General features: G+C 41.2%; 1 protein-coding gene across 8 annotated transcripts; it reads right to left on the bottom strand.

Annotated features, from left to right (window-relative positions):
• Positions 1–1,009: 1,009 nt before the first annotated feature.
• Positions 1,010–20,082, bottom strand: SPL7 (squamosa promoter binding protein-like 7). Of its 8 annotated transcripts, none has more exons than XM_087684592.1 (12): positions 18,547–20,082; positions 18,121–18,299; positions 5,274–5,363; positions 4,652–4,929; positions 4,410–4,484; positions 4,119–4,226; positions 3,906–4,023; positions 3,701–3,833; positions 3,378–3,546; positions 2,693–3,298; positions 2,172–2,498; positions 1,010–1,939 (listed from the first exon to the last, which is right to left on the bottom strand). In XM_087684592.1, exons 1-12 carry the CDS (start codon positions 19,197–19,199, stop codon positions 1,907–1,909), a joined length of 2,769 nt encoding a protein of 922 aa, XP_087540718.1. In that variant the 5' UTR covers positions 19,200–20,082; the 3' UTR covers positions 1,010–1,906. The 8 variants fall into 8 exon arrangements, with proteins under 8 accessions (XP_087540718.1, XP_087540719.1, XP_087540714.1 ...); XM_087684588.1 differs by having other exon boundaries at positions 1,020–2,498; positions 18,547–19,568; positions 19,708–20,082; XM_087684589.1 differs by having other exon boundaries at positions 1,020–2,498; positions 18,547–19,563; positions 19,708–20,082.
• Between the last annotated feature and the right edge of the window lie 962 nt (positions 20,083–21,044).

Raw genomic sequence — 21,044 nt, 5'->3', positions numbered from 1 at the left:
AATAACATTCCCCTAACAGCCTTGAGAAGACCAATACCAATTGATTGGACAAGCCTACATGTCAAGAATAACAAACAATCCTTTTGCAATTATTTATATGACAATATGCACTTGATGCTCATGATGATGAAAATTCATTGATGTTGCTTTCTCATGGCCCACATATGAAGCCCCCCATGTATAGACCAACTTATCCACCCCTTGAAATAGAATGCAAGTTGGAAAGTCCAAAACTCAAAATTGGAGCACACAATCATGTCTAGACTCCAATTGGTCATTAAGGATGACAAGATTCCAAAAAGTGTGGAACATTCTAGTAAGGTAATATTGGTAATAAGAAACCCTAACAAGTGACATAGATGTAAGTAATGAACCTTACTAAGGTAATATCTTTAGAACTAATCAGTGGCTCAAATGGAATTCAAAAACCAAACAATCTAAGCAAGAAAAGGTAAAGTGTGTTGCATTGAATGGAAGTGATGTGAATTTTCACGTCATCAATATTGTGAATCCACATGTAATCAATCATAGATAGCAATACAATAAAAAGTAGGTAAAAGATACAGATGATGGCCTAGATATGCCAAATTAGCTCGCCACTCAAGAGGCATAGAAACACAAAGGCACAAATCACTCAAATAAGTGTTATGGAAACCCCCACGCTAGTCCAAGTGGGCATAGGCAACTCCATCCAAGAACCGAAGAGACAAAGATCTTAAAATACAAATCAACAATACAAGGCCCCAAACTAGACATCCACTATTAAGTCCCTATGCCCATTTAGAGTGGTCCCAACCCTCGTCTCCAACCACTAGAACTTAGTATCACAATGACAACTTTTATTAGAGGCTTCTATGTGCATTGGACGATGAGACAGAAAGAGGTTGCACCAAACATCTGGCAGCCACAATTCCCTCACTCCAACAGAGAAGCTCTTCAAATAGTTTGATGCAACAAGACAAAACCTCGGAAGCAATTTCACTCCTGTGAGAGAAGCTCTCCTAATTGCTGCCTCGCAACCAATTCCCAATCTTCAATGTTCACATAGCATGCAATTTGCATGTTTAGAGAGACTTCAAACAGACTGTTGCACTGAAATCTTAACTCCTGCATTAGAGCTTAAAATAACATAGTGCATGAAGGTTTTTGCAAACAAATATCACTTCACCTTCTTACAGAGTTAAATCTTGGCAAGTGAGAGCCACAAACTCATATCTATATATTTGGAAGATAATGTGTGACTCCTCATATTTTTTGACAATCATAGTCCCAAACAACCTGGTTCACAAAAACTGTTTTCAAGCTCCTGATTTAAAAGTTTTGTGAGGAAATGCCTCGTTAACACTCGTCACCTAAGCCAACCAGTGGAGCCTAGGCATGCGATATCTTGCAGATTTTAGTGGATATAGAGTTTACTTTACATTGGAAAATAGTCTTTTCAACAATCAGATGTTTTCAATTTTCAAAGATTGTGATTTTCACACCCTCCAAGAAAATGAAAACATCATTAGGCCCTTCCTCACTGGGTGCATACCCATTGAGCCACCCCTTCAACATACATCAGTCCACAATGACCTTGCTGGAGGACTCAGGAATAAAGCAGCCACCCCCATATGACGGTCTGTATACCCTGTTATGCATCTACAATTGTCCGCTCCCCACTTGTAAATGCCTCAACAGTTACTCTTCTTTTGAGGCCACAGAATGGTATATCTACAAATCGCGCTCTTCTAAGTCGATAGTCCAAAGTAGTTCCTAGGACCACCACAAAATGTGTGCAGGAAGCACCCATAGTAGAACCACCAAAGAGTACAACCTCCACAACAAAAGGTATCATGGCTGGCAGCTCTAGCATCAATGACTGCATTCAAAAATTTGCATACACAGCTGTAAAGGGCTGAGATGATTACCCGCTCCAACAGTGTGCCTCATTTGAAAACTGCAGATAAACCACGAAAACAGTTGTTGAATCTCCAGATCTACTCTGGTTATGCATGTGAACCCCCGCAATTAATCAGAGATGCCTGCTTCTCAATATATCAGAAGATGTAGAAATGTAGGTCAACCAAAGTTACTGTGTCACCAGTTTTTTACAAGATGTTTGACAATAAACAGGTTATCATTATCTAATTCCACAAACACCGCCTCAAAGACATGGAGATTTGTGCTACCTCATGTGGATGCTGAAACATGAAGCACATTCCTCCACAAAGGGTTATAACACTAACTGCTGTGATAGCTATCCTCCAGAAGCGTCTCTTTGTGGAATGTGGATATTCATAGGTGAAATTGTACTTGAGCTTTGGCAACCAATCCATGGAAGAAAAGGAACATCTCCTTGGATTCTGCAGACCCATCTCTGTCACAATAACCTGTTTTTCTAGTAAAGGAACTTCCACATTCCACTCAGTGGTAGATTGAAGAAATGGTGAAGTGCCACCCTTAGTGGGCTGAGAACCCGTCGAAGGCAAGAAGAGCCTCTTTCTTGAATATGATTTCTTCAAAATACAAAAAGAAAAATAGCACCATTAGACTTTAGCCACAGCATATCCACTTGGGAAGCACACATGGAGGCAACTTTAAATCATACATGTAATTACGCAAATTCACAAGGGCAAAAGGAATGTAAGATTTTTGTTGCATTTGTTCATAACATGCTTTCTAGAGGAGTCACCAAAGCCTAGTGTGTTACCTCCTGATGCCAAGAAGCCCATGGACAGGAAGTATCAGGTTCACACATTTTGAGGTTGGAAGAAAACAAAGAGGAAATTTCTTTCTGCACTTCAAGTGAAACATGTGACTCTTTGGAATATCGTGTATGGCCTAGCCCTTGTAAGAAACACAGCATATTCGAGCAAGGCTGCACTCCAGTTTCAAGGTACGGAGAAGCTGTGAGCACTCTTGCAGTCTTAATAACAGACCTGTTAGGTAAGTGTTGAATTAGACCAGTTGCCAAAGCCATGCTGATTAATCGTTCCGTTGTTATCTCTAAACACTGTTCAAAACAGAGAAGAAACAGCCCCATAAGCCGCTTCTTTAAAGCCTTCCTAACTTTTTCTTGCCTACTAAGCTGGTGATCCTGTATGTATCTCAACACCCATCCCAAATCAATGAGTAGATCAGTCACAGACTGCTGTCCCATGAAAGCCTCTTTCTCAGGACTTGAAAGAACTGAGTTATCTTCAAGGTGAACTGTCAGTGCCTCAGATAGAGATATAAGAGAGTTAATTTCAATACAGACACTCTTGTCTGCAACTAACACTGGAATTACATTGCTGACACCATGCTCAGTATCAACCTGCAAGTATTATAATGAAGCCCTCAGCAGATATTTACTTGACTCAAAGCTCTGCTAGCAATGACCAAAAGCTTCAAACCTCAACATATGCCGGTCCAAAGCTTCTCCAGTCTGACAAGACAACAGCTACTCTCCACGTCTCTAACTGGAATTTCCTTCCTGCACCAGTTCTTAGTGGAGAAAGGCTATTTGCTACTGGCTCACAGCCCCTGCATTCCATGCATTGCTCTCCAAAGGAAAACAGAAACCTACAAACATTTTTTACCATTCAAACACAATTTCATGGCATGCATGCCCACCTTACACAGACCTACGAGAAACTGAGATGCCCATCAGAAATGGATTTTGCAACAAATAGAAGGCTAAGCAATCGTTTTGTTTTTCACTCTCACATAATCTGACCTTGAGTTTTGCCCTTGAAGGTGAAAACCAGAGATATAAATATGTGTGGCAGTTCCAGCCTCCAGACAGCGTGGATGGACATTCACCAAAACTGGAGCCAGCTGTGCTTTATAATCTGCAGAAAGTATCTCACCTGTTGGAAAAAACAACGATTAAGAGCCATATTTTTATGATAAAGATGCGAAGCACACAAGCAGTGAGTTACCATTTTTTATACACATGCTCTTGTCATTCACACATGCAATGACTTGGCCTGTACCCCAGATTTCAATTCTTGGACCAAGAAAAAACCTTTGCACATGTTCAATCCAGTCTTCGGTCATCTACAATGCCAAAATTATTTTGCACACATGTTACTGATTTTGCCAGTGTCTCGGCTCTCACCAAGTCCACATCATCAAGAAAAAGACAGTTCTACCTTGTCCCACAAAGCTTGGGGCATGGTCATAAAGAAGGTAAGGATGATGCAGCCAGATCGGATAAACCCTTCAAGTTCCACAGGCATATTTCCCAACCACTCAAAAATCTGAAAATAAAATCTCATAGCATGAGAGATATGAACTGATTCCACACCCTACCCTACCGAGAAACATGAAGCTCTTAAAGATCAGGATGTTGTAAGCCTGTAAACAGCAGGAAAGACCTGCACGAAACAAAAATAGATATAACAGTCAATTGCTAATTAGACAAAAACAGATATACCATCTACCTGTTGACGCAACCTTCTAGGGAAGTCTGCAGGGTTCCAATCATAAAGTTTGAACGATACACGACCAGACGGACACTACAAGTTCAGAACAAAAAAAATCCCTTGTTACACAAGTATAAATCAAATCAATACAGAAAGTATTGCATGTGTTGCAAACAACGAGCAGAAAAAGTTTGTACTTTGACAAAAAAATAGCATGATAATCAAACAGGGGTATCAGACTTCATCTGTACTGTCCTTACTGGGGATACATATCCTGCATGTCTTTGTTGGTCAGTTGATTTTGATCTCTGCTCTTGTGACCTGGATGAGGACTTCTTCATATTCCTTACACTGGGAAAATTCCCCATTTCTTCAGTGGAATCATCCATTAACATTGCCATTAATGATTGCTCATCTAATCCACTTTTACTGGAGCTGAGAAACTCAGTTTCACCCCGCATTGGACTGGCCATTGAATCATCACTTCCATGTGGCCCTTCGGCAGCCTCATTCACAACACCTTTTACAGAGCAAACACCTAGTCACCAGATAGAGCATTTCTCTTAAACACTCAAGACATAATTGCAAAACTAGAGACTACACAGCTCTAGCACAAATGTAAACAACAAGCAAATATTATCTGCTTATGAACATTAAGTGCCTTTAGAGCAACATTTTCATTGCACTCTGAAAACAAAAAGAACTAAAGAAAATTCACCAAACCTAACACAGCTGTTCATGCTGTGCATGCATTTGCACATAGGTTTCAACCCACGGCATCTTTCAATTAATGGAAATATGTATAGGCAATGTGACTACATTTGGCCTCATATTTAAAATGTACTGCCATCTACTAAACAGCCTTACTGCACAAATTCTTACCTTCATTAGAGTGACCAGTGTGTGACATAAGTACATCAGACCTTTGTTCTATCGATGCCGTTGTCTTGAACTCTTCCAAAGCTGAATTAGCTGCACACATCATAGAATGACAAAATGAAACTTACACAATCACCTGAAAAATACTAAGAGGCTAAAGGCTTCAAAATGAAACTTATTTCCCAAAGTGTAGAATGATTTCCCAAAACCCAGAAGACTTGGGCCTAAAAATAAAACTTTGTATTGAAGAAAAGCATCAAAGGTTTACAGCATAAGTTAAATATTCAAAAACAGAAAATTTGGCAAATCAAAGGTCAAAACATTAAATGTTTTACAAAATTATGGTATGGAATGCTTGTCCCAAACATGCAAGGTCAACAACTACCATTTTTCAAAATATAGAAAGCTATACTAGCTTCTTCTAAAGTGCTGCTGGTCTAAAGTTGGTCGTATTGTGTTTTATCTAGTGAGATTCATCACTCAGCAGAGTAATGTACTGTCCTGTAATAAACCACAATTCACCATTTTGTGCAAACTCGAACCAATCATGCAGAAGTAAATCTTAGAAAAGCAATAATGACAATGGAACCATGAAAGAGACAATGCACAAATTGTAAATGGGAAAGAGAATCCGCTATGGCAATCAAAGAGTACAACAATGAGAGCCAGCTCACACTCCATAGGCACCCTCTCTCCAAATCAAGAATGAGGCCACACACCCTCCTTTCATAAACAAAAAGATGGGATGACACTCCAGAGAAAAAAGCCCATGAATAAGGGTTTGGATACCCATGAACCTCTGAAATGACCACTTCAAATACCCCCTCTCAAAGCACAAGTGGACGAGATGAACAAGAACACTGACGATGCACCATGGATACTCCAACATGATCAAGGCTGGATGCATCCAAGTAACAGTACACCCTCAAGAAGAAATCCAATGCAACAATTCCTCTATGAAGCTGAAGTAGTCGAGCTAGCCACCATGCACCTCCTATAACCACATAACCTCCATGGAAAGCTCACAGTGACACCAAGATTCCTCCACTAAAGCATAAGAATGCCCTTTGGGTCCATCATGCAAAACATCATGAACACATCATGTTGCACGTCGGACCATTATGAACTTGGTGCTAGACATACCAGCCCGAAGTTTGGAGCTGCCAAAACACGAGGGCTTGATGACATATTGGGAGTGCACAATACCAAAACAAGAAATACAAAACGAAAGAAAGAATGCAGAGATAGATGAAGGAACAAAAACACGGATCTGACTAAACAAGTCAGAATACAACAGCCTTGCACATGTAGCCAACCTGCCTGGAAAATTGGAAAAATGATCAACAACTGCCGTGTGTCACAGGTGTAGCGACTGGACAAGTATGTGTGGCCAAATGGACTGGAAAAAGGTGCTCTAGGTAATGTGCCTGGGGTGAAGACTGCACTAATTCACAAAGGACTGATGGAAACGCAGACTGCTAGAGCTCCAGATGTCCTCACCAAACTGCCGTAGAGGCTCACAACCAGAAGATGGACATAAGAGACAAGAAATAACATGTCTGCTAGCACCTCCTCTCAAATCCAATGTGTAGCTGAAGGCAAAAGAAGTAGAAAGAAGGAGACACCAGAGGGGAACTGTTTGCAAAAGAGGAAACTTGAATGCTGCAAACAGCCTCTAAAGAAGTTAAAGGGTCAGCAATGGATCTAAGGCTCGTAAAGATACCAGAAGATATCGAAGTCAATGTTGATGTCATACATCAAAGAAAATATCTAGCCAATCTAGATAGAAACCCAAAGAAGCAGGTGTCCTGAAGATGCCAATGGTAGTACAGAGGGCTCAAATGGGTCACAGAAATGGTAAAGGTAACCATGAAGCAAGTTTTATCTGACCCTAAAATGCAAAACGCCAAGAAAACGCCTGAAATGTTTCACTAAAACATGAAATACCCTTAGTGAATGGGTGACTGAACCCATGCCTTTTAAATGAAAAATGTTGATTTTGCTTACGTTGTAAGGGTTTTTAACACATACCATGTTAATTTATCTTATCCAGACTCTAATTTATGAGGATACACTATTTCCTTGTATGAAACCTTTTAAACCATCATTAGTGATGATACACTGTTATGTAAAACTCGAACGTTTAAGATAAGTTAAAAATAAAAGCCCAACGTCATCCTACTAGATACATTGGCAAGAAAATGATAGGTTCAAAAAAATCTCTTATGTTTCAACTTTGAAAACCCTATATGCCAATGCTTTGTGCCTATCTTGGTCTCAGCTATATTCTACTATGTACGTGCATGCATGCACCCAAAAAACACATCATTTGTTGACCTAAAGGGATTTGCATGGTATAATAAGTGTAAGGTGTAACTCATTGTTTATAAAAACGTATCTTATATGTATTATTCATTGTTTCACCTAGTGTGTCACTTGGGGCCTGCCCAAAGGTGAAACATTTAAGGTTGAAACGCAACATTACAAGGGTAAAGTGCTTCAGTAGTGAAATGCTTCACAATTGTCCTATAGAAGTCATCCAGCCGACAAAAAATGAGCCAAATCACAAGCCTGACCATGTGACAATAGTGATGAGCTATTGAAGGCCTGACCAGGTGACAATAGTAATGAGTTATTGAAGGCGCTAAATCACAGGCCTGACCAGGTGACAATAGTGATGAGCTATTGAAGGCGCAAAAGAGTACTACCTAGGATGCACATCATGGACCAAAGGGCATGGAGTGGGCACGCCAGCAACAAGGTAGTGTGGCTCAAAGAAGAAAGAAAACAGCCATTGTATGATATAAAGACCATGTGAAAATGGAAAACCCTAAAAGAGTTCCTCATAATCTTGGGAATCCCCCTCTGAAACTTAAAGAAGGGCAGAGGAATCCATTACCACATCACAAATATTGGTATCCCCTAAAAGGAATGTCCTGGGTCCTAGGAAACCACAAGACAAGATAGCGGAGGATGGTACAGAACTTATGGCATAGATTGTAGTGGTTGCTTGTAAGAAACTTGCAATCTCTCTCTCTCTAGCTCCCTAGATTCTAATTTCTCTCTCAAGTCTCAAACCCCTCTATGTTCCCACTACAACGAGCCTGCCTTCTTGAATAGGGTGGTAATTAATCTAGTTAAATAGTAATTACAACAAGCAATAAATTCATAAAAACTGAAATTGACACCTTACTACTTAATAGTAAAAGACAGCCAACACCTGATTGACACCAAAACTAGCACTCCTTGCAAAACAGTGCTGAAATTCTTCAATATTGTTGGAATGAGAGAGATGAACAGAAGAGAGAGAGATGTTCAATACGATGCCAAAAGGATGCTCCAACAGCAGTCTCCTACTGCCTAGAGAGAGAAAAATGATGTCTGCTGTCCAAGAAGAGGAAAATCAATTGCCTGCTGATCCAAAGCCCCAAGATGTTATCACCTGCTGGTGGACAGCCCCTGAATGCTGTCGCCTGCTACAAAACCTACCTTCAGCTCACCCTGACCAGCAGTTGCCCAGCTCGGATGCTCTCTCTTTGACCCTCAGCAAGCCCAGGATGGCTCCCCAAAAAGCCCAACCTCACATAGTATATTCCCTCTCTTTTTGCCAAGTGGCACACTTGCCCGTGCATAACTCAGCCTTTGGAAATGAATTTCCAACAATAATTAATTGTGGAAAGTCAAAGATTGATTGGCCCTACCCACAAATTGGTCATTGCTCATCCACAATTTAAACTGTAAAACTCTATGAGCTTGAAAGTGTTCAAACTTCATCAACCTTAGTCATTGTCATTAAATGTTCAATTTTTCTAACCCCCATGACACCACAAGTCATTTCCAAGGGCACATGTAATACCTAGGGTCAAAGCTTGTCACCAGGCACCCACTAGCACCTATCCAACATAGCTTATCACAACTTCTACCAATGTTCCGCACTGCCCAAGCTAGGATTATCTACCATCATGACACACATTCAACTTAATCTCACGTGTGCCCAACTTAAGTGTCCAAAGAGTATTAAGTTAAAATTTCACATCCTCATGACACACCAAACAACCATGGCATGATTTTCTCATGGATTCAATGCTTCTAACAAAGGAGATACCATGGTGCTTGAGGGAGATGATCCAACTCATAGACTTGGTGGCAAGAGCTTAATGTTGAGCATCGTGAATTGGAAGAAGGCTCTTGTGCATGGATATGTAAGTTGTCCATATCACCATACTAATGAAGCAGACAAAGTAGAGGCCCAAGTTTTGCATAAGGCCAACAATAAGGCAATTTTGCCCAAATGTGACTCCAAATAAGAGGCAAGAGCTTTTGGTTCATGTGGCAACCATTAAATCTTTGTCAATGAGACAATCCTAAGCAGAGTTATGCATCATCCACACCATGTGTGCATAAACTCAAGCAGCCTAACATCAAGAAATTAAAGGCAAAGCATGTTCCGTAGTACTTAAGAAGCATCTCATTTGGTTTTTTGGGTAAATTCATGATCCGTGTATAGATGATTGAGCACAAATGTCATCATTTCATTGGCCTTCTCAATTGTAGAGTTAATCATAACAACTTCCTAATATCCTTCAGTAAATCATTTCAAGCAATGTGGTGTGAAGATATGCTAAAGTTTGCACTAAGAAAATACAGCATGTACGACCAAGACCGAAACATAAAGACTTAGAAGACAAGCAAAAACTCAAACACTAAACGCAAAACACAAAAACTCGAATATCAAACGCAGAGACACACACAAAGAAAAGAAACTCTGAAGTGAATGAATGTTGTAAATGAACACAAGAGTGTACAAAATGCCCAAGGGCAAAGCAGTTTTGCATAAGGCCAACAATAAGGCAATTTTGCCCAAATGTGACTCCAAATAAGAGGCAAGTGCTTTTGGTTCATGTGGCAACCATTAAATCTTTGTCAATGAGACAATCCTAAGCAGAGTTATGCATCATCCACACCATGTGTGCATAAACTCAAGCAGCCTAACATCAAGAAATTAAAGGCAAAGCATGTTCCGTAGTACTTAAGAAGCATCTCATTTGGTTTTTTGGGTAAATTCATGATCCGTGTATAGATGATTGAGCACAAATGTCATCATTTCATTGGCCTTCTCAATTGTAGAGTTAATCATAACAACTTCCTAATATCCTTCAATAAATCATTTCAAGCAATGTGGTGTGAAGATATGCTAAAGTTTGCACTAAGAAAATACAGCATGTACGACCAAGACCGAAACATAAAGACTTAGAAGACAAGCAAAAACTCAAACACTAAACGCAAAACACAAAAACTCGAATATCAAACGCAGAGACACACACAAAGAAAAGAAACTCTGAAGTGAATGAATGTTGTAAATGAACACAAGAGTGTACAAAATGCCCAAGGGCAAAGCAGTTTTGCATAAGGCCAACAATAAGGCAATTTTGCCCAAATGTGACTCCAAATAAGAGGCAAGAGCTTTTGGTTCATGTGGCAACCATTAAATCTTTGTCAATGAGACAATCCTAAGCAGAGTTATGCATCATCCACACCATGTGTGCATAAACTCAAGCAGCCTAACATCAAGAAATTAAAGGCAAAGCATGTTCCGTAGTACTTAAGAAGCATCTCATTTGGTTTTTTGGGTAAATTCATGATCCGTGTATAGATGATTGAGCACAAATGTCATCATTTCATTGGCCTTCTCAATTGTAGAGTTAATCATAACAACTTCCTAATATCCTTCAGTAAATCATTTCAAGCAATGTGGTGTGAAGATATGCTAAAGTTTGCACTAAGAAAATACAGCATGTACGACCAAGACCGAAACATAAAGACTTAGAAGACAAGCAAAAACTCAAACACTAAACGCAAAACACAAAAACTCGAATATCAAACGCAGAGACACACACAAAGAAAAGAAACTCTGAAGTGAATGAATGTTGTAAATGAACACAAGAGTGTACAAAATGCCCAAGGGCAAAGCAATGCAATGTCTGAGAGTGACATCCACCAAAGACATATCCCAAGTGTAGCTCCAAGATTTAAACATGCTAGACTTCGAACGATGCGTCAAGGACGTCCCTCCCTGGATCCTGTGCATCTATATATAAATATAGATGAGGTGCGGCTGCCCCATCTCACCACCCTCTCATACTCCCTCTCTAGCACTAGAGAGTCGTAAGGAATGACCTCATCACCACCACTAGAAAGCAGTTAAGAAAGGGGCCACCAAGCCCTTCCCACGATCCAAAGAAGAGGATCCCGTCCGTGCCTTGGACTTCGCCTTGGCCAGAGGATCCCAAAGGAGGAATGATTGGATCGTATCTTTGGTTTCAAACTTCAGTTGCTGGAGTTGGCCATAGAGAGTAACGGCCCTCATGGTGGAAGGCGCCTCGTACATCAACTACAACTTTGACCATACATCTAAAGCTATCCTGCGGGAGGTGACCGCCAGTAAGACTTCTTTGGAAATACACAGAAATAAGGCCGAATAAGCACGGGCATCATCCAAATCCCATGTAAGCACTACTTCCTCATGGTTGTCTTCATCAAAATCAGCTCGAACAGGAAAAGGCCATTGAGGACATGCAATAGCTCCGCAAACCATGTACCATAACCACTTAAGGATGAACCAGCCCTTCATCACCGCACTCCACGTGTGATAATCAAGTCCATGGAGCTTGTCATCAGTGGATGTGCATGGAGCCATCTATAGAGGATTTAGAAGAGAAGTAGAGAAAAGAAGATAGTGGGAGAGGGAACATGGCCAAAACACGAGCACAGTCTGCAAAAAACAAGAGTTTACATGAGTATAACCCAAAATCTAACCAAAAGAAGACAAAAACTGCTGCAAAAAATCAAAAAATCAGTCAAAAGCTGAGAAAAACAGCAAAAACGGCCTGAAGCTACAGTCGCCCAGCCATGAAGGAGTCAAGAACACCAAAACACAAGGGAATCCATATATCAGACATAAGACTGTCAAATACAACAATGAGTCACTGACTGATGGGCATTGGCACCTGCTCCTCTCTCCACAAGACCTCTAGGTGGTGAATTGAACTGACTGAGGAGAAGAAGCCCAGAATATATAAGCATGAATAATGCCATAAAATATGACAGGTCAGCCAACAATGAGTCACTGGATATGTGGGCACTCGCACCGCCTCCTCTCTCCACGAGACCTCCAGGTGGTGAACTGAACTAACTGAGGAGAAGCCCTGAATATATAGGCATGAATAATGCCATAAAATATATCAGGTCGGCCAGCATTTAATGTTGGCCAACTAGCAACAGTAAATGCCACAAAGCATAAAATGCTACACAATAAAAATGCCTAAAATATCTATATAATGTGCCCAGCCATAATACATGCTCAGACTCACACATGAGCTAATATACTCTACTAACATTGCGACCAACAATTGGAGATGAGAGAGTGCTGAATAATGAAGGGCAGCAGGCTGGTCACCAAAACACGGCAATGGAAGGCTAAAACCTAGTTAACACAGTAGTGTACCACCAAAGGAAGGCTAAAAATTGATCACTCGAGGCAGAGAACTGTCATGCGACAATAGAAGAGGTGTTTGCTAATGTAAACAGATTGCTAGACAGCAAACATGTTATGATTAGTGTACATAGTGGTTCCAAAGATGAGCATGGGCAAACTAGGTATAGACATGGTAACCGCCTATAAAGCCCAAGGTGGAGGGATAGAGGCACAAAGAGCAGAGGATGGAAATCCATGTGTAGGAGTGACCTAAGGGATGTGTGATGGCAATCCATAAGCAAAGGAGGGATATCCTTGCGTCTGAAAGCTTGTGTGAGGGATTTGTGAGTGTCCAAGGTTAGTGAAGGGGATACCCATGATCCATCAAGGCTATCCCAGAGTGGAAGGATGTGGCAAAGTGGGGATATGTGAAAAGTACAATGTTAAAGGGTAGCATCACCCCTAACGACACACCAAGAGGTAGAGTGAAAGAAGGGTATGTAGATGGTGGGATGAAGAAAGAGAAAGTGTTAGGAGCGAAGATGGAAGCTCCAACCCCTAGTGTGCTTTGAGCGAAAGTGGAATGCAATCCAAGATTTTGGAATCAAGATGCAAGTAGATCAAAATGTGGAAAAGATAGTGGTGGGATGAGAGGGAGTTGAGAAGTGTGGTTTACTTGCTCAAATGAAACAGATGGTAGAGATATATTCAATGAAGGGTATTTGCTTCGAGAGCCTCCTCTATTAAAGTTAATGTATTAAAAATCATCCGGATCCTACACAACAAAAGAAGAAACAAGAGAGGGATTTGGCTTATACGACTCAAAAGTGTTATACAAACTTTGACATAAAGTCTTACTGTGATGAAGGAGATGGATCACCAGACGTGTCGAATGTTGTGGTCCCTCTAAAATCAAAGAGGTGGTTACTCCCACTGTCATGAGGACATGTATTTTTGAAACCTCACTTAACATGTGGATTAATATTAATCACATGGTTAAGTAAATGTTGCACATATGTAACTTGGTTTAGAGTAAATTCACAAGCCCGGGACCCAAGGAAACCACGGGATGTCAAAGGCAAAAGTTGCTATAAGTTATGCCGCACAGATACTTGGTGGTATCTAGTGCCAGTTGTTAGCCTAGGTCATTCATTTGGCCATAAGTGTCAATTGATGACACTAGAGAAGTGGCGTTTAATGGTACCTAACGCCAATTTGATGGTAAAAGATGGTGCAGCGACACTCAAGAATGGAAGTTGCCTAGCCAATTTAATTATTGGCCAATCATATTATTTTTCAGGGCACCAAAATAATTATTAGATTAATTTTCAGTATTTAATGACTGAAAATTAATATTTAATTATGGATAATGCCGAAAAAATCATTTGGGAAGGCTGCCACTTGTCAAAATTGCCCATGCAAGACTAAAAAACGTCTTTAGAGATTGGAGAGAGGCATTTTAAGTGCATTCAGCCCACAAGAGATAGAGAGGAGATGTTGCTGATCTGATTTGCAACCATTGGAGGACCTTTTGAGGTAGCCAGGAATAAGAGAAGACCAATCAATAGCAAATGACAACATCTACAAGCTGTTGAGACAGCACAGCAACAGTAAATGTCTAATTTTCCTCAATTCATTACATCTATAAGTTGTTGTAGCAAGGCAGCGTTTTCAATCATTCTTCGCGACAAAACTCTGAATTTTCTCTCTCTACAGCTTTCTCTCTCATCTCCCAATCATTTCACAACCTTGCTCTGAAGATCTTAGCATTTGGACCCTTGGAGGCTGAGAAATTGCAAATTTCTCTGTTGTAAACCCTAATTTACAGTAGAAATTTGGGTTTAGCAGCAGCCTCATGAAGCATGCCAGAAATTGGAAGCTCCAAGACTTGTATTTTTTAGGGCTGAAGGTGATTTTCAGCTAAATTCAGGTGGAGGACTTGCCAACCATTGAATTTGGAGCATTTCCATCGTCTATGAAGTGTGTGAAGGCCAATTGATTACCCGAATCAAGGGGCAAAATAGATTGAAGACTTGCTGGTCACTCTAGATATCAAGGGGAGTTTGGATTGCGAAGGGGATCAGGAGAATCCCATTGTAAATCAGCTTCTTCAATAATAAAGCCAAAGAAATACCGAAAGAGGCGCCAATTTTGGGGCCAATCGGGTGTACATTGTCCAAGATCACTTGGTAAATTTATATTTTCAAATTTCCATTTATTGTTTACTGCTGTAATTAAATTGTAATCGGGGATTTACCACCCATCCACGGATGGAAGGCTAATTTCACCCACCGATCAATCCAGGCGTAGTAGCACTCATTGGAAGAGCGTAAATCAAACTGTACGTGGTGCACAAGTACTCCTCAAACTCTTCCTATGTAAGATAACCAAATCGAGAAGAAGATGATGATAAAGGTGAAGGTGTATCTACCTCCTCATCCAGACCATAATGTCTTCTCAAAGTCTCCAATGATGGAGAAGCCTAATAGGGTATCATAGGATCCTTAGAAAAAGATGCCTGAGACATTATAAGTCAAAGTCGAGTCGCATGTGAATCTCCCACAAAGACTAGCCTCCACAACCACCGCAAGTTACTATTTGGAAGAGCACCCGACTCTGATATCATGTGAAGATATGCTAGGATATACACTAAGGAAACACAACATGTACGACCAAGACTAAAAACAAAGACTCAAATAGAGGCAAGTAAGAACACAAACCCTAACGCAAAAACTCAAAACTCAAGCACAGAAACAAACACAGAGAGAAAAAACTCTGAAGTGAATGAATGGTATAAATGAATGTAAGAGTATATAGAATGACCAAGGATAAAGCAATGTAGTGTTGGAGAGTGACATCCACCGGAGACAGATCCCAAATGCTGTGACCACCAATTGGAAATGAGAAACTGTTGAATAATGAAGGGCAACAAGCTGGTCACCAAAACACAGCAGTCGAAGGCTGAAATCTGGCAAACACAGCAATGTACCACCAAAGGAAGACTGAAAACTTATCTCACGCGGAGAACAGTCGGGTGACAATAGGAAAGGTGTTTGCTGATGTAGACGATCTACTAGACAGCAAAAACGCAGGTGCTACAGCAGCCACCTAGTGGGAGAGATGGCAACAGCCTATCACCTAGCACTAGATGCTGAAAACGCAGGCTGATCAGGTACTATGATGACACAACAAATGGAAACCTCCAAACAGCAGGGCAATGGCTAAAAACAAGTCAACTAGGGCTAGATAGTGATGGCCTATCGTTATGATGGCTAGACAACAAATGGTAAGTGGTTGATGGCTGAAATCTACACGATAGAGTGAGAAACCTGCACAAAAGGATAAAGCTGATTGGTGGGCAGCCCATCTATTTATACATATTGAAGGGTGCTGCAAAAAAATGGGTTTTGGGGGACCACCAAAACTCTCTCAAGCCGTGCACCAAATTTGTATTTTTCATTAAGTGTGTTTTGGAACTATTTGAAAATGCTAATCAGCAGCGTGTTTTATCTCAACATGTAGGAGGGAACCTGAATATATAGGCATAAAATAATGTCAATAATGCATCAGGTTGGCCAGCAATAAAATAATAGTAAAATGCTGGTCGGCCATAAAAGAAATGACAAAATCTTCAAAAATAATCACTAGGAAATGCCTAAAATAATCTGATGTGCCCAGCCCATAAATACACGTGCATAAACTCACTCATAAGCTGACTAATGTGCTGCCAAATGCTGAATGTAATGCAGATTGATTAGTCCCTGCACACAGCCCAAAGCGTCAATGAGTGTACCAAATTGGGATGATGGAGATGTGCACCGGATGATGAAGGAATGCCACTAGATGTCGGAGGGTGTTGAAAACTGCAAGAAAGAATAGCTGCCAACGAAATGGGCCAGCTATAAATACCTGGAAATTACCAAATTGGTCGACTGCTGCGAAAGCATGGCCTAATTTTGGCCAATTTGCAATTAGAACCCGCAATTAATGCAGCAACTGCTAAAAAATGCTGATCGCCAATGTGAATGCAGTCTCTAGGCACCGAAAAAGAAATTCACTAAGCTAGCTCTCTAAAACAGTCAGTGTGAACACACTAAAATTGGCTGAAAAGTGTAATGCACTGAAATGCACACTAAAAATAGTTGCCAACTCCATCAAAACACATGAAATGAGAGATGGACAGAATGTCAGGGCTTCTGATGTCCCCGAATGACTCAAACCGAGGCTCACAACCGGCAAGAGATGACTATGCATGAAACAAATGACTGCTAGCACTACATGTATCACTCCATCCATTGACAATGATGGAGACATTATTTTTTTTCTCCATAAAGGCCTAATGTTTTCAGCAATGTGTTCCACCATGCATTTCTCTTTCTCCAACAATGTGGTCCACAAAGTGCTACACGTTGGAGGAGTGTAGCTCCAATCTTTTTTACCATAGCTTTAAAGTATCCAAATCCTGCTACATCGAAGGAGATGTGCTCTTAAAGGTGAGCTACAGCTGTAGCAACCTCCTCTTTGTTCTTATGATCCGAAGTACCCTCAAGGATATGCTGCTGACAAGGTAGGTCTCATAATGGGCCTAATGTTATACCAAAACTAGGTGGTGCAGTTGATTCAATAGCAAAGTTGTTCATTAGTGATGAATTCACTACTTCAGCCTTGGCTTCTACGAACTGCTAATCAAGGCGTATCAGCCAGTAACTCATCTGCCAGCCTCCAGATGAGGTGCTTGCTGCAGTCGCACACAAGGCCTAGGTGCACCTGGCTGCATCCACAACCAGACCATGATCAACAGCTATCACAGCTTCACAGGTCAAACACAGGCAGTGAGAATGTAAATGCACAGGTGGACTCTGTCACGCCAGCTACATGGAGAGCAGGTAAACATCACCACCAGTCAGTGACTGTAGCCAGCCAACACAGTCAGGTGCCTCAGCTGCAACTACAACCAAGCAACACAGGCAGTTCCTAGCCAAAGAAATCTAGAAAAACAGAAGTGTATTCGGCAAGCTTATGAAGAATATATCAAAATGCCTAAATGGTCATCAGCAGCAACCAAGATCATATCACAAGCACAACCTAGATGTATACCATGTCAAAATGGTGCAATGAAGTAGCAAACGAACGAGATACAATACATCAACAGAAAAGCCTAAATGATAAGATATATGGAAGGAACAATATATGGAAGGAAATCCATTAGTGTACAACATGATAAGATATAATAGCCATCTCCACCATGAAGATTAGCAAAATGGTAGCAGTTGCAAAATCTTCACTGATGAAGAAACAAGAAATATAAACTGATCATCTGAAGTGTTTTGCAGATCAACCACTTTAATTTCTAAGTCATGAGAAAAATGCACATACCATCTACTGGGCACCCCTCGTCACTGATATCCTTATCATTTGTGGTGGGCACAGAAATTGGTTGCTCTTCTGCTCCTTCACCAGTCACTAACGGACGCCGCCTTCTCCTCTTGTTGTGCCTTTCAAGCTTCCTCCGACAGCTCCTCTTGCCTTCGTCAAAATCTGAGAGTCGATGAAACCTAATACCCACAAAAAGGGAAAGTACATCACGGGCAAATCCTATAAAACCTTCACTACAATCGACAAAACAACAGTCCAAAACTGCCAAATCTCTGAAGCACTACACTGCAATGTAATGCCCAGTAACTCATTAACGGCAAATAATTTAGTAGCTGACCCTCCAATAAGAAATCTTGCTGATGATCAACAACACAATATCATGCAAAATCAGAATAGATTGAGGCAAAGTAAGTATCAGATATTAACTTGCCACATTGCTGACAGTAGCGCTGTGCTTGATCCTTGAGGATCACCTTCGGAGAGTTTGCACAATCAAGGCAAACTCTGTGCCGCTGATGGTAACCTTTAAGATGGCTTATGTCCCCGCCACAACTAGGAACCTGGCAGCGAGCTGCTGCTTTGCGTTTTTTCCTTACAGTCTCCTCAACCTCAGCCTCAGCTTCATCTACTTCTGGACAAGAGCATGGAACTCGCCCAGCCAAGAAGTTGGGGCATTCCAGTCGTGGATCTCTCTTCTTCTTCCTTGAAACAACTGTGGGACGATTCAGAGAAACATTTGAAGGAAAATGGTGGGTGCTACCTGGAGTCTGGGGATCATATTCACTGCTAACAGGGCTCCCATCTGAGACATTGCGTGATACTGGAATATCCTCTGTAATGCTGCTGATAACAATCGTCTGCTGCAGCAGAGCTTCTGATGGAAGGTTTACTTGCAATGGAGGAGAAGGGAAAGGAAGAAGGCTCCCTTTTGACACCTCATCTGTTCGACCTGAAAGAGGATGTCCAGTGAGATCATCACTATGCCACGCCGGTGAATGGCTATCATGATCAAAAAACGAGGATGCAAAAACACTGTCCCACTCCCACCCTTCAACGTTATCATGGCAATTTTCTGCCATGGTACAGCTTCAGAATCACATTTCCATTAATATAGTGACACAAGCTTTAGTCCAACGCTGACCCTGCAGTTCTCACAGTTGCTAATTTGCTTTTACATGCAAATGCCGACCAGCAAATTAGGCACTGAATAGAAGCCGAGACCCTGACTTTGTGGCAAAGCTATAAGGGCGTCCCGTTGCCGTAAAGGCTTTCACAGACCCTCTGTTAGTTTGGTGTGCAGGCTTTCACCAATTCCTTGACTGTTTGCTGTGCAGGCTTTCACTGATTCCTTGTCTGTTCTGTGCAGGCCTCACAAAATCATTGTTTTTACTGCTGTGCAGGCTCTCACAAATCCCTTGTATGAGGGAACCCTGGTACCAGGCCCTGTGCTGTCCACACTCCAAATTGTGAGAGAGCAGGAGTAAGCAGGAAGCCCTAATGCCGAGTCCCTTGGACTCTGCTGGATCGAAGAATACAACATTGGTATTGTAAATAAGAGCGTAATAAACAAAGGAAAAGGGAAGGCACCGCGCACGATTGGATTGCCTTCGGCAAAGAAGCGATGGAACAAAGGATGACCTTGCTGGAAGTGTCGGAATTCGTTGGCAGGTCAACAGAAGTCTGGTCAGAAAAAGATGGAAGCGTGTGTGAGATGCGGATATGTTGTGCGCGAGTGAGAGTGTGTGCGGGAGACTCCTGCTTCTCGTCCTTCTTCTTCAGCTCCTTCTTCCAGTATTCTCCTCGTCTTCCTCCTCCTCCTCTTCTTCTTCTTCTTCGTCGTCGTCGTCGTCTGAGAGGGAGAGGGAGCAAGCTGGCGATGGCGATGGCGATGGCAGAAAGGCTCAGAGAAGCAAGGACACGTTCCTTTTCTTTTTCTTCGTTTATAGATTGCATACACAAATTTAAGCTTTAATGATCACAAATATCAATATACTCAATCCATTGATTGAGCATGGCGTTTTGGGACCACCTTAGAGCTCCAAAAGCCTCTACCCATCCTTGAAGGGACCCTCGATTGGAGGAGCTCTTTTTACCTCGTCCTTCAAAGTCACACCACTCTCTATTGATCCCTCCAGTAATAAGGATCCCTCGGTGCTTCCTTTTTCTTATAACAATGCATTTTAGTTCCCCAGACTCTCCTAATTCTCCAGGTCTTGACTCAGTCCTGATTTGAGTTTTTTGTAATCGTGTTTCGTCCCAAGGCCAATCTGTACCATCTTAGTTTCACAGAAGCTATTTATACATCATGCTCCAATGTCACACCGATTTATTGGCCACACCATGTTGTGCTTAAGGACCATTAGTTTCTTCTATGCGAGTACATGTGCTAAGATGCCTATTTCACGAAAATAAAAATGTCATCTTTATAAATTCATGTTAGATATTGCATGCCACATTCCATTGCAAGGGGAAACTTGTACCATCTCAACCCTACCTTCAACTACCTATTGCACAGTTTGCGTGCGTACGAAGCTCACCTCAAGGTAACCATTACCATCTCAACCCTACGATCAATGGGTCCAAACTCATTATTTGAGCTACCAACCACTCATCCTTCTTTTTTTTATAATTTCTATGTAGTTGCTGATAATAATTGAAACAATGCACCAATCTTAAGTTTTTTAAAAATCAAGGTGGAGCAAATTTGTATCCTTTTCAACTCAATAAATAAAAGTGATAAATGTTTTCGCTTCTCATAAAATTGGCATCGTGTTGTCATGATAAGCATGTTGTTGAACCATCTAGTTTACACCTATGAGTTAAATCAATTCACCTATGGAACATCAATACCATACCCCCTTTTATTGCCTAATTCACAAGTGCCCATTTGTACTCCTATGATGTGAATCCTTCTCTCAAATGTA

Source organism: Lygodium microphyllum, chromosome 9 (assembly GCF_053477565.2).
Source record: "Lygodium microphyllum isolate KBCC chromosome 9, Lygodium_microphyllum_v1.1.10, whole genome shotgun sequence".
NCBI classification, from domain to species: Eukaryota; Viridiplantae; Streptophyta; class Polypodiopsida; order Schizaeales; family Lygodiaceae; genus Lygodium; species Lygodium microphyllum.
This window is presented reverse-complemented; position numbering and strand designations above follow the sequence as displayed.

Excerpts from the sequence above, each read along its gene's own strand:
- SPL7 (XM_087684586.1), bottom strand. The coding sequence starts at position 19,199 with ATGGCAGAAAATTGCCATGATAACGTTGAAGGGTGGGAGTGGGACAGT. Across the intron at positions 18,300-18,546 it reads TACTGTCAGCAATGTGGCAA|GTTTCATCGACTCTCAGATT; the intron begins GTTAATATCTGA and ends TGTGGGTATTAG. Across the intron at positions 2,499-2,692 it reads GGGCTTCTTGGCATCAGGAG|AAATCATATTCAAGAAAGAG; the intron begins GTAACACACTAG and ends TGTATTTTGAAG.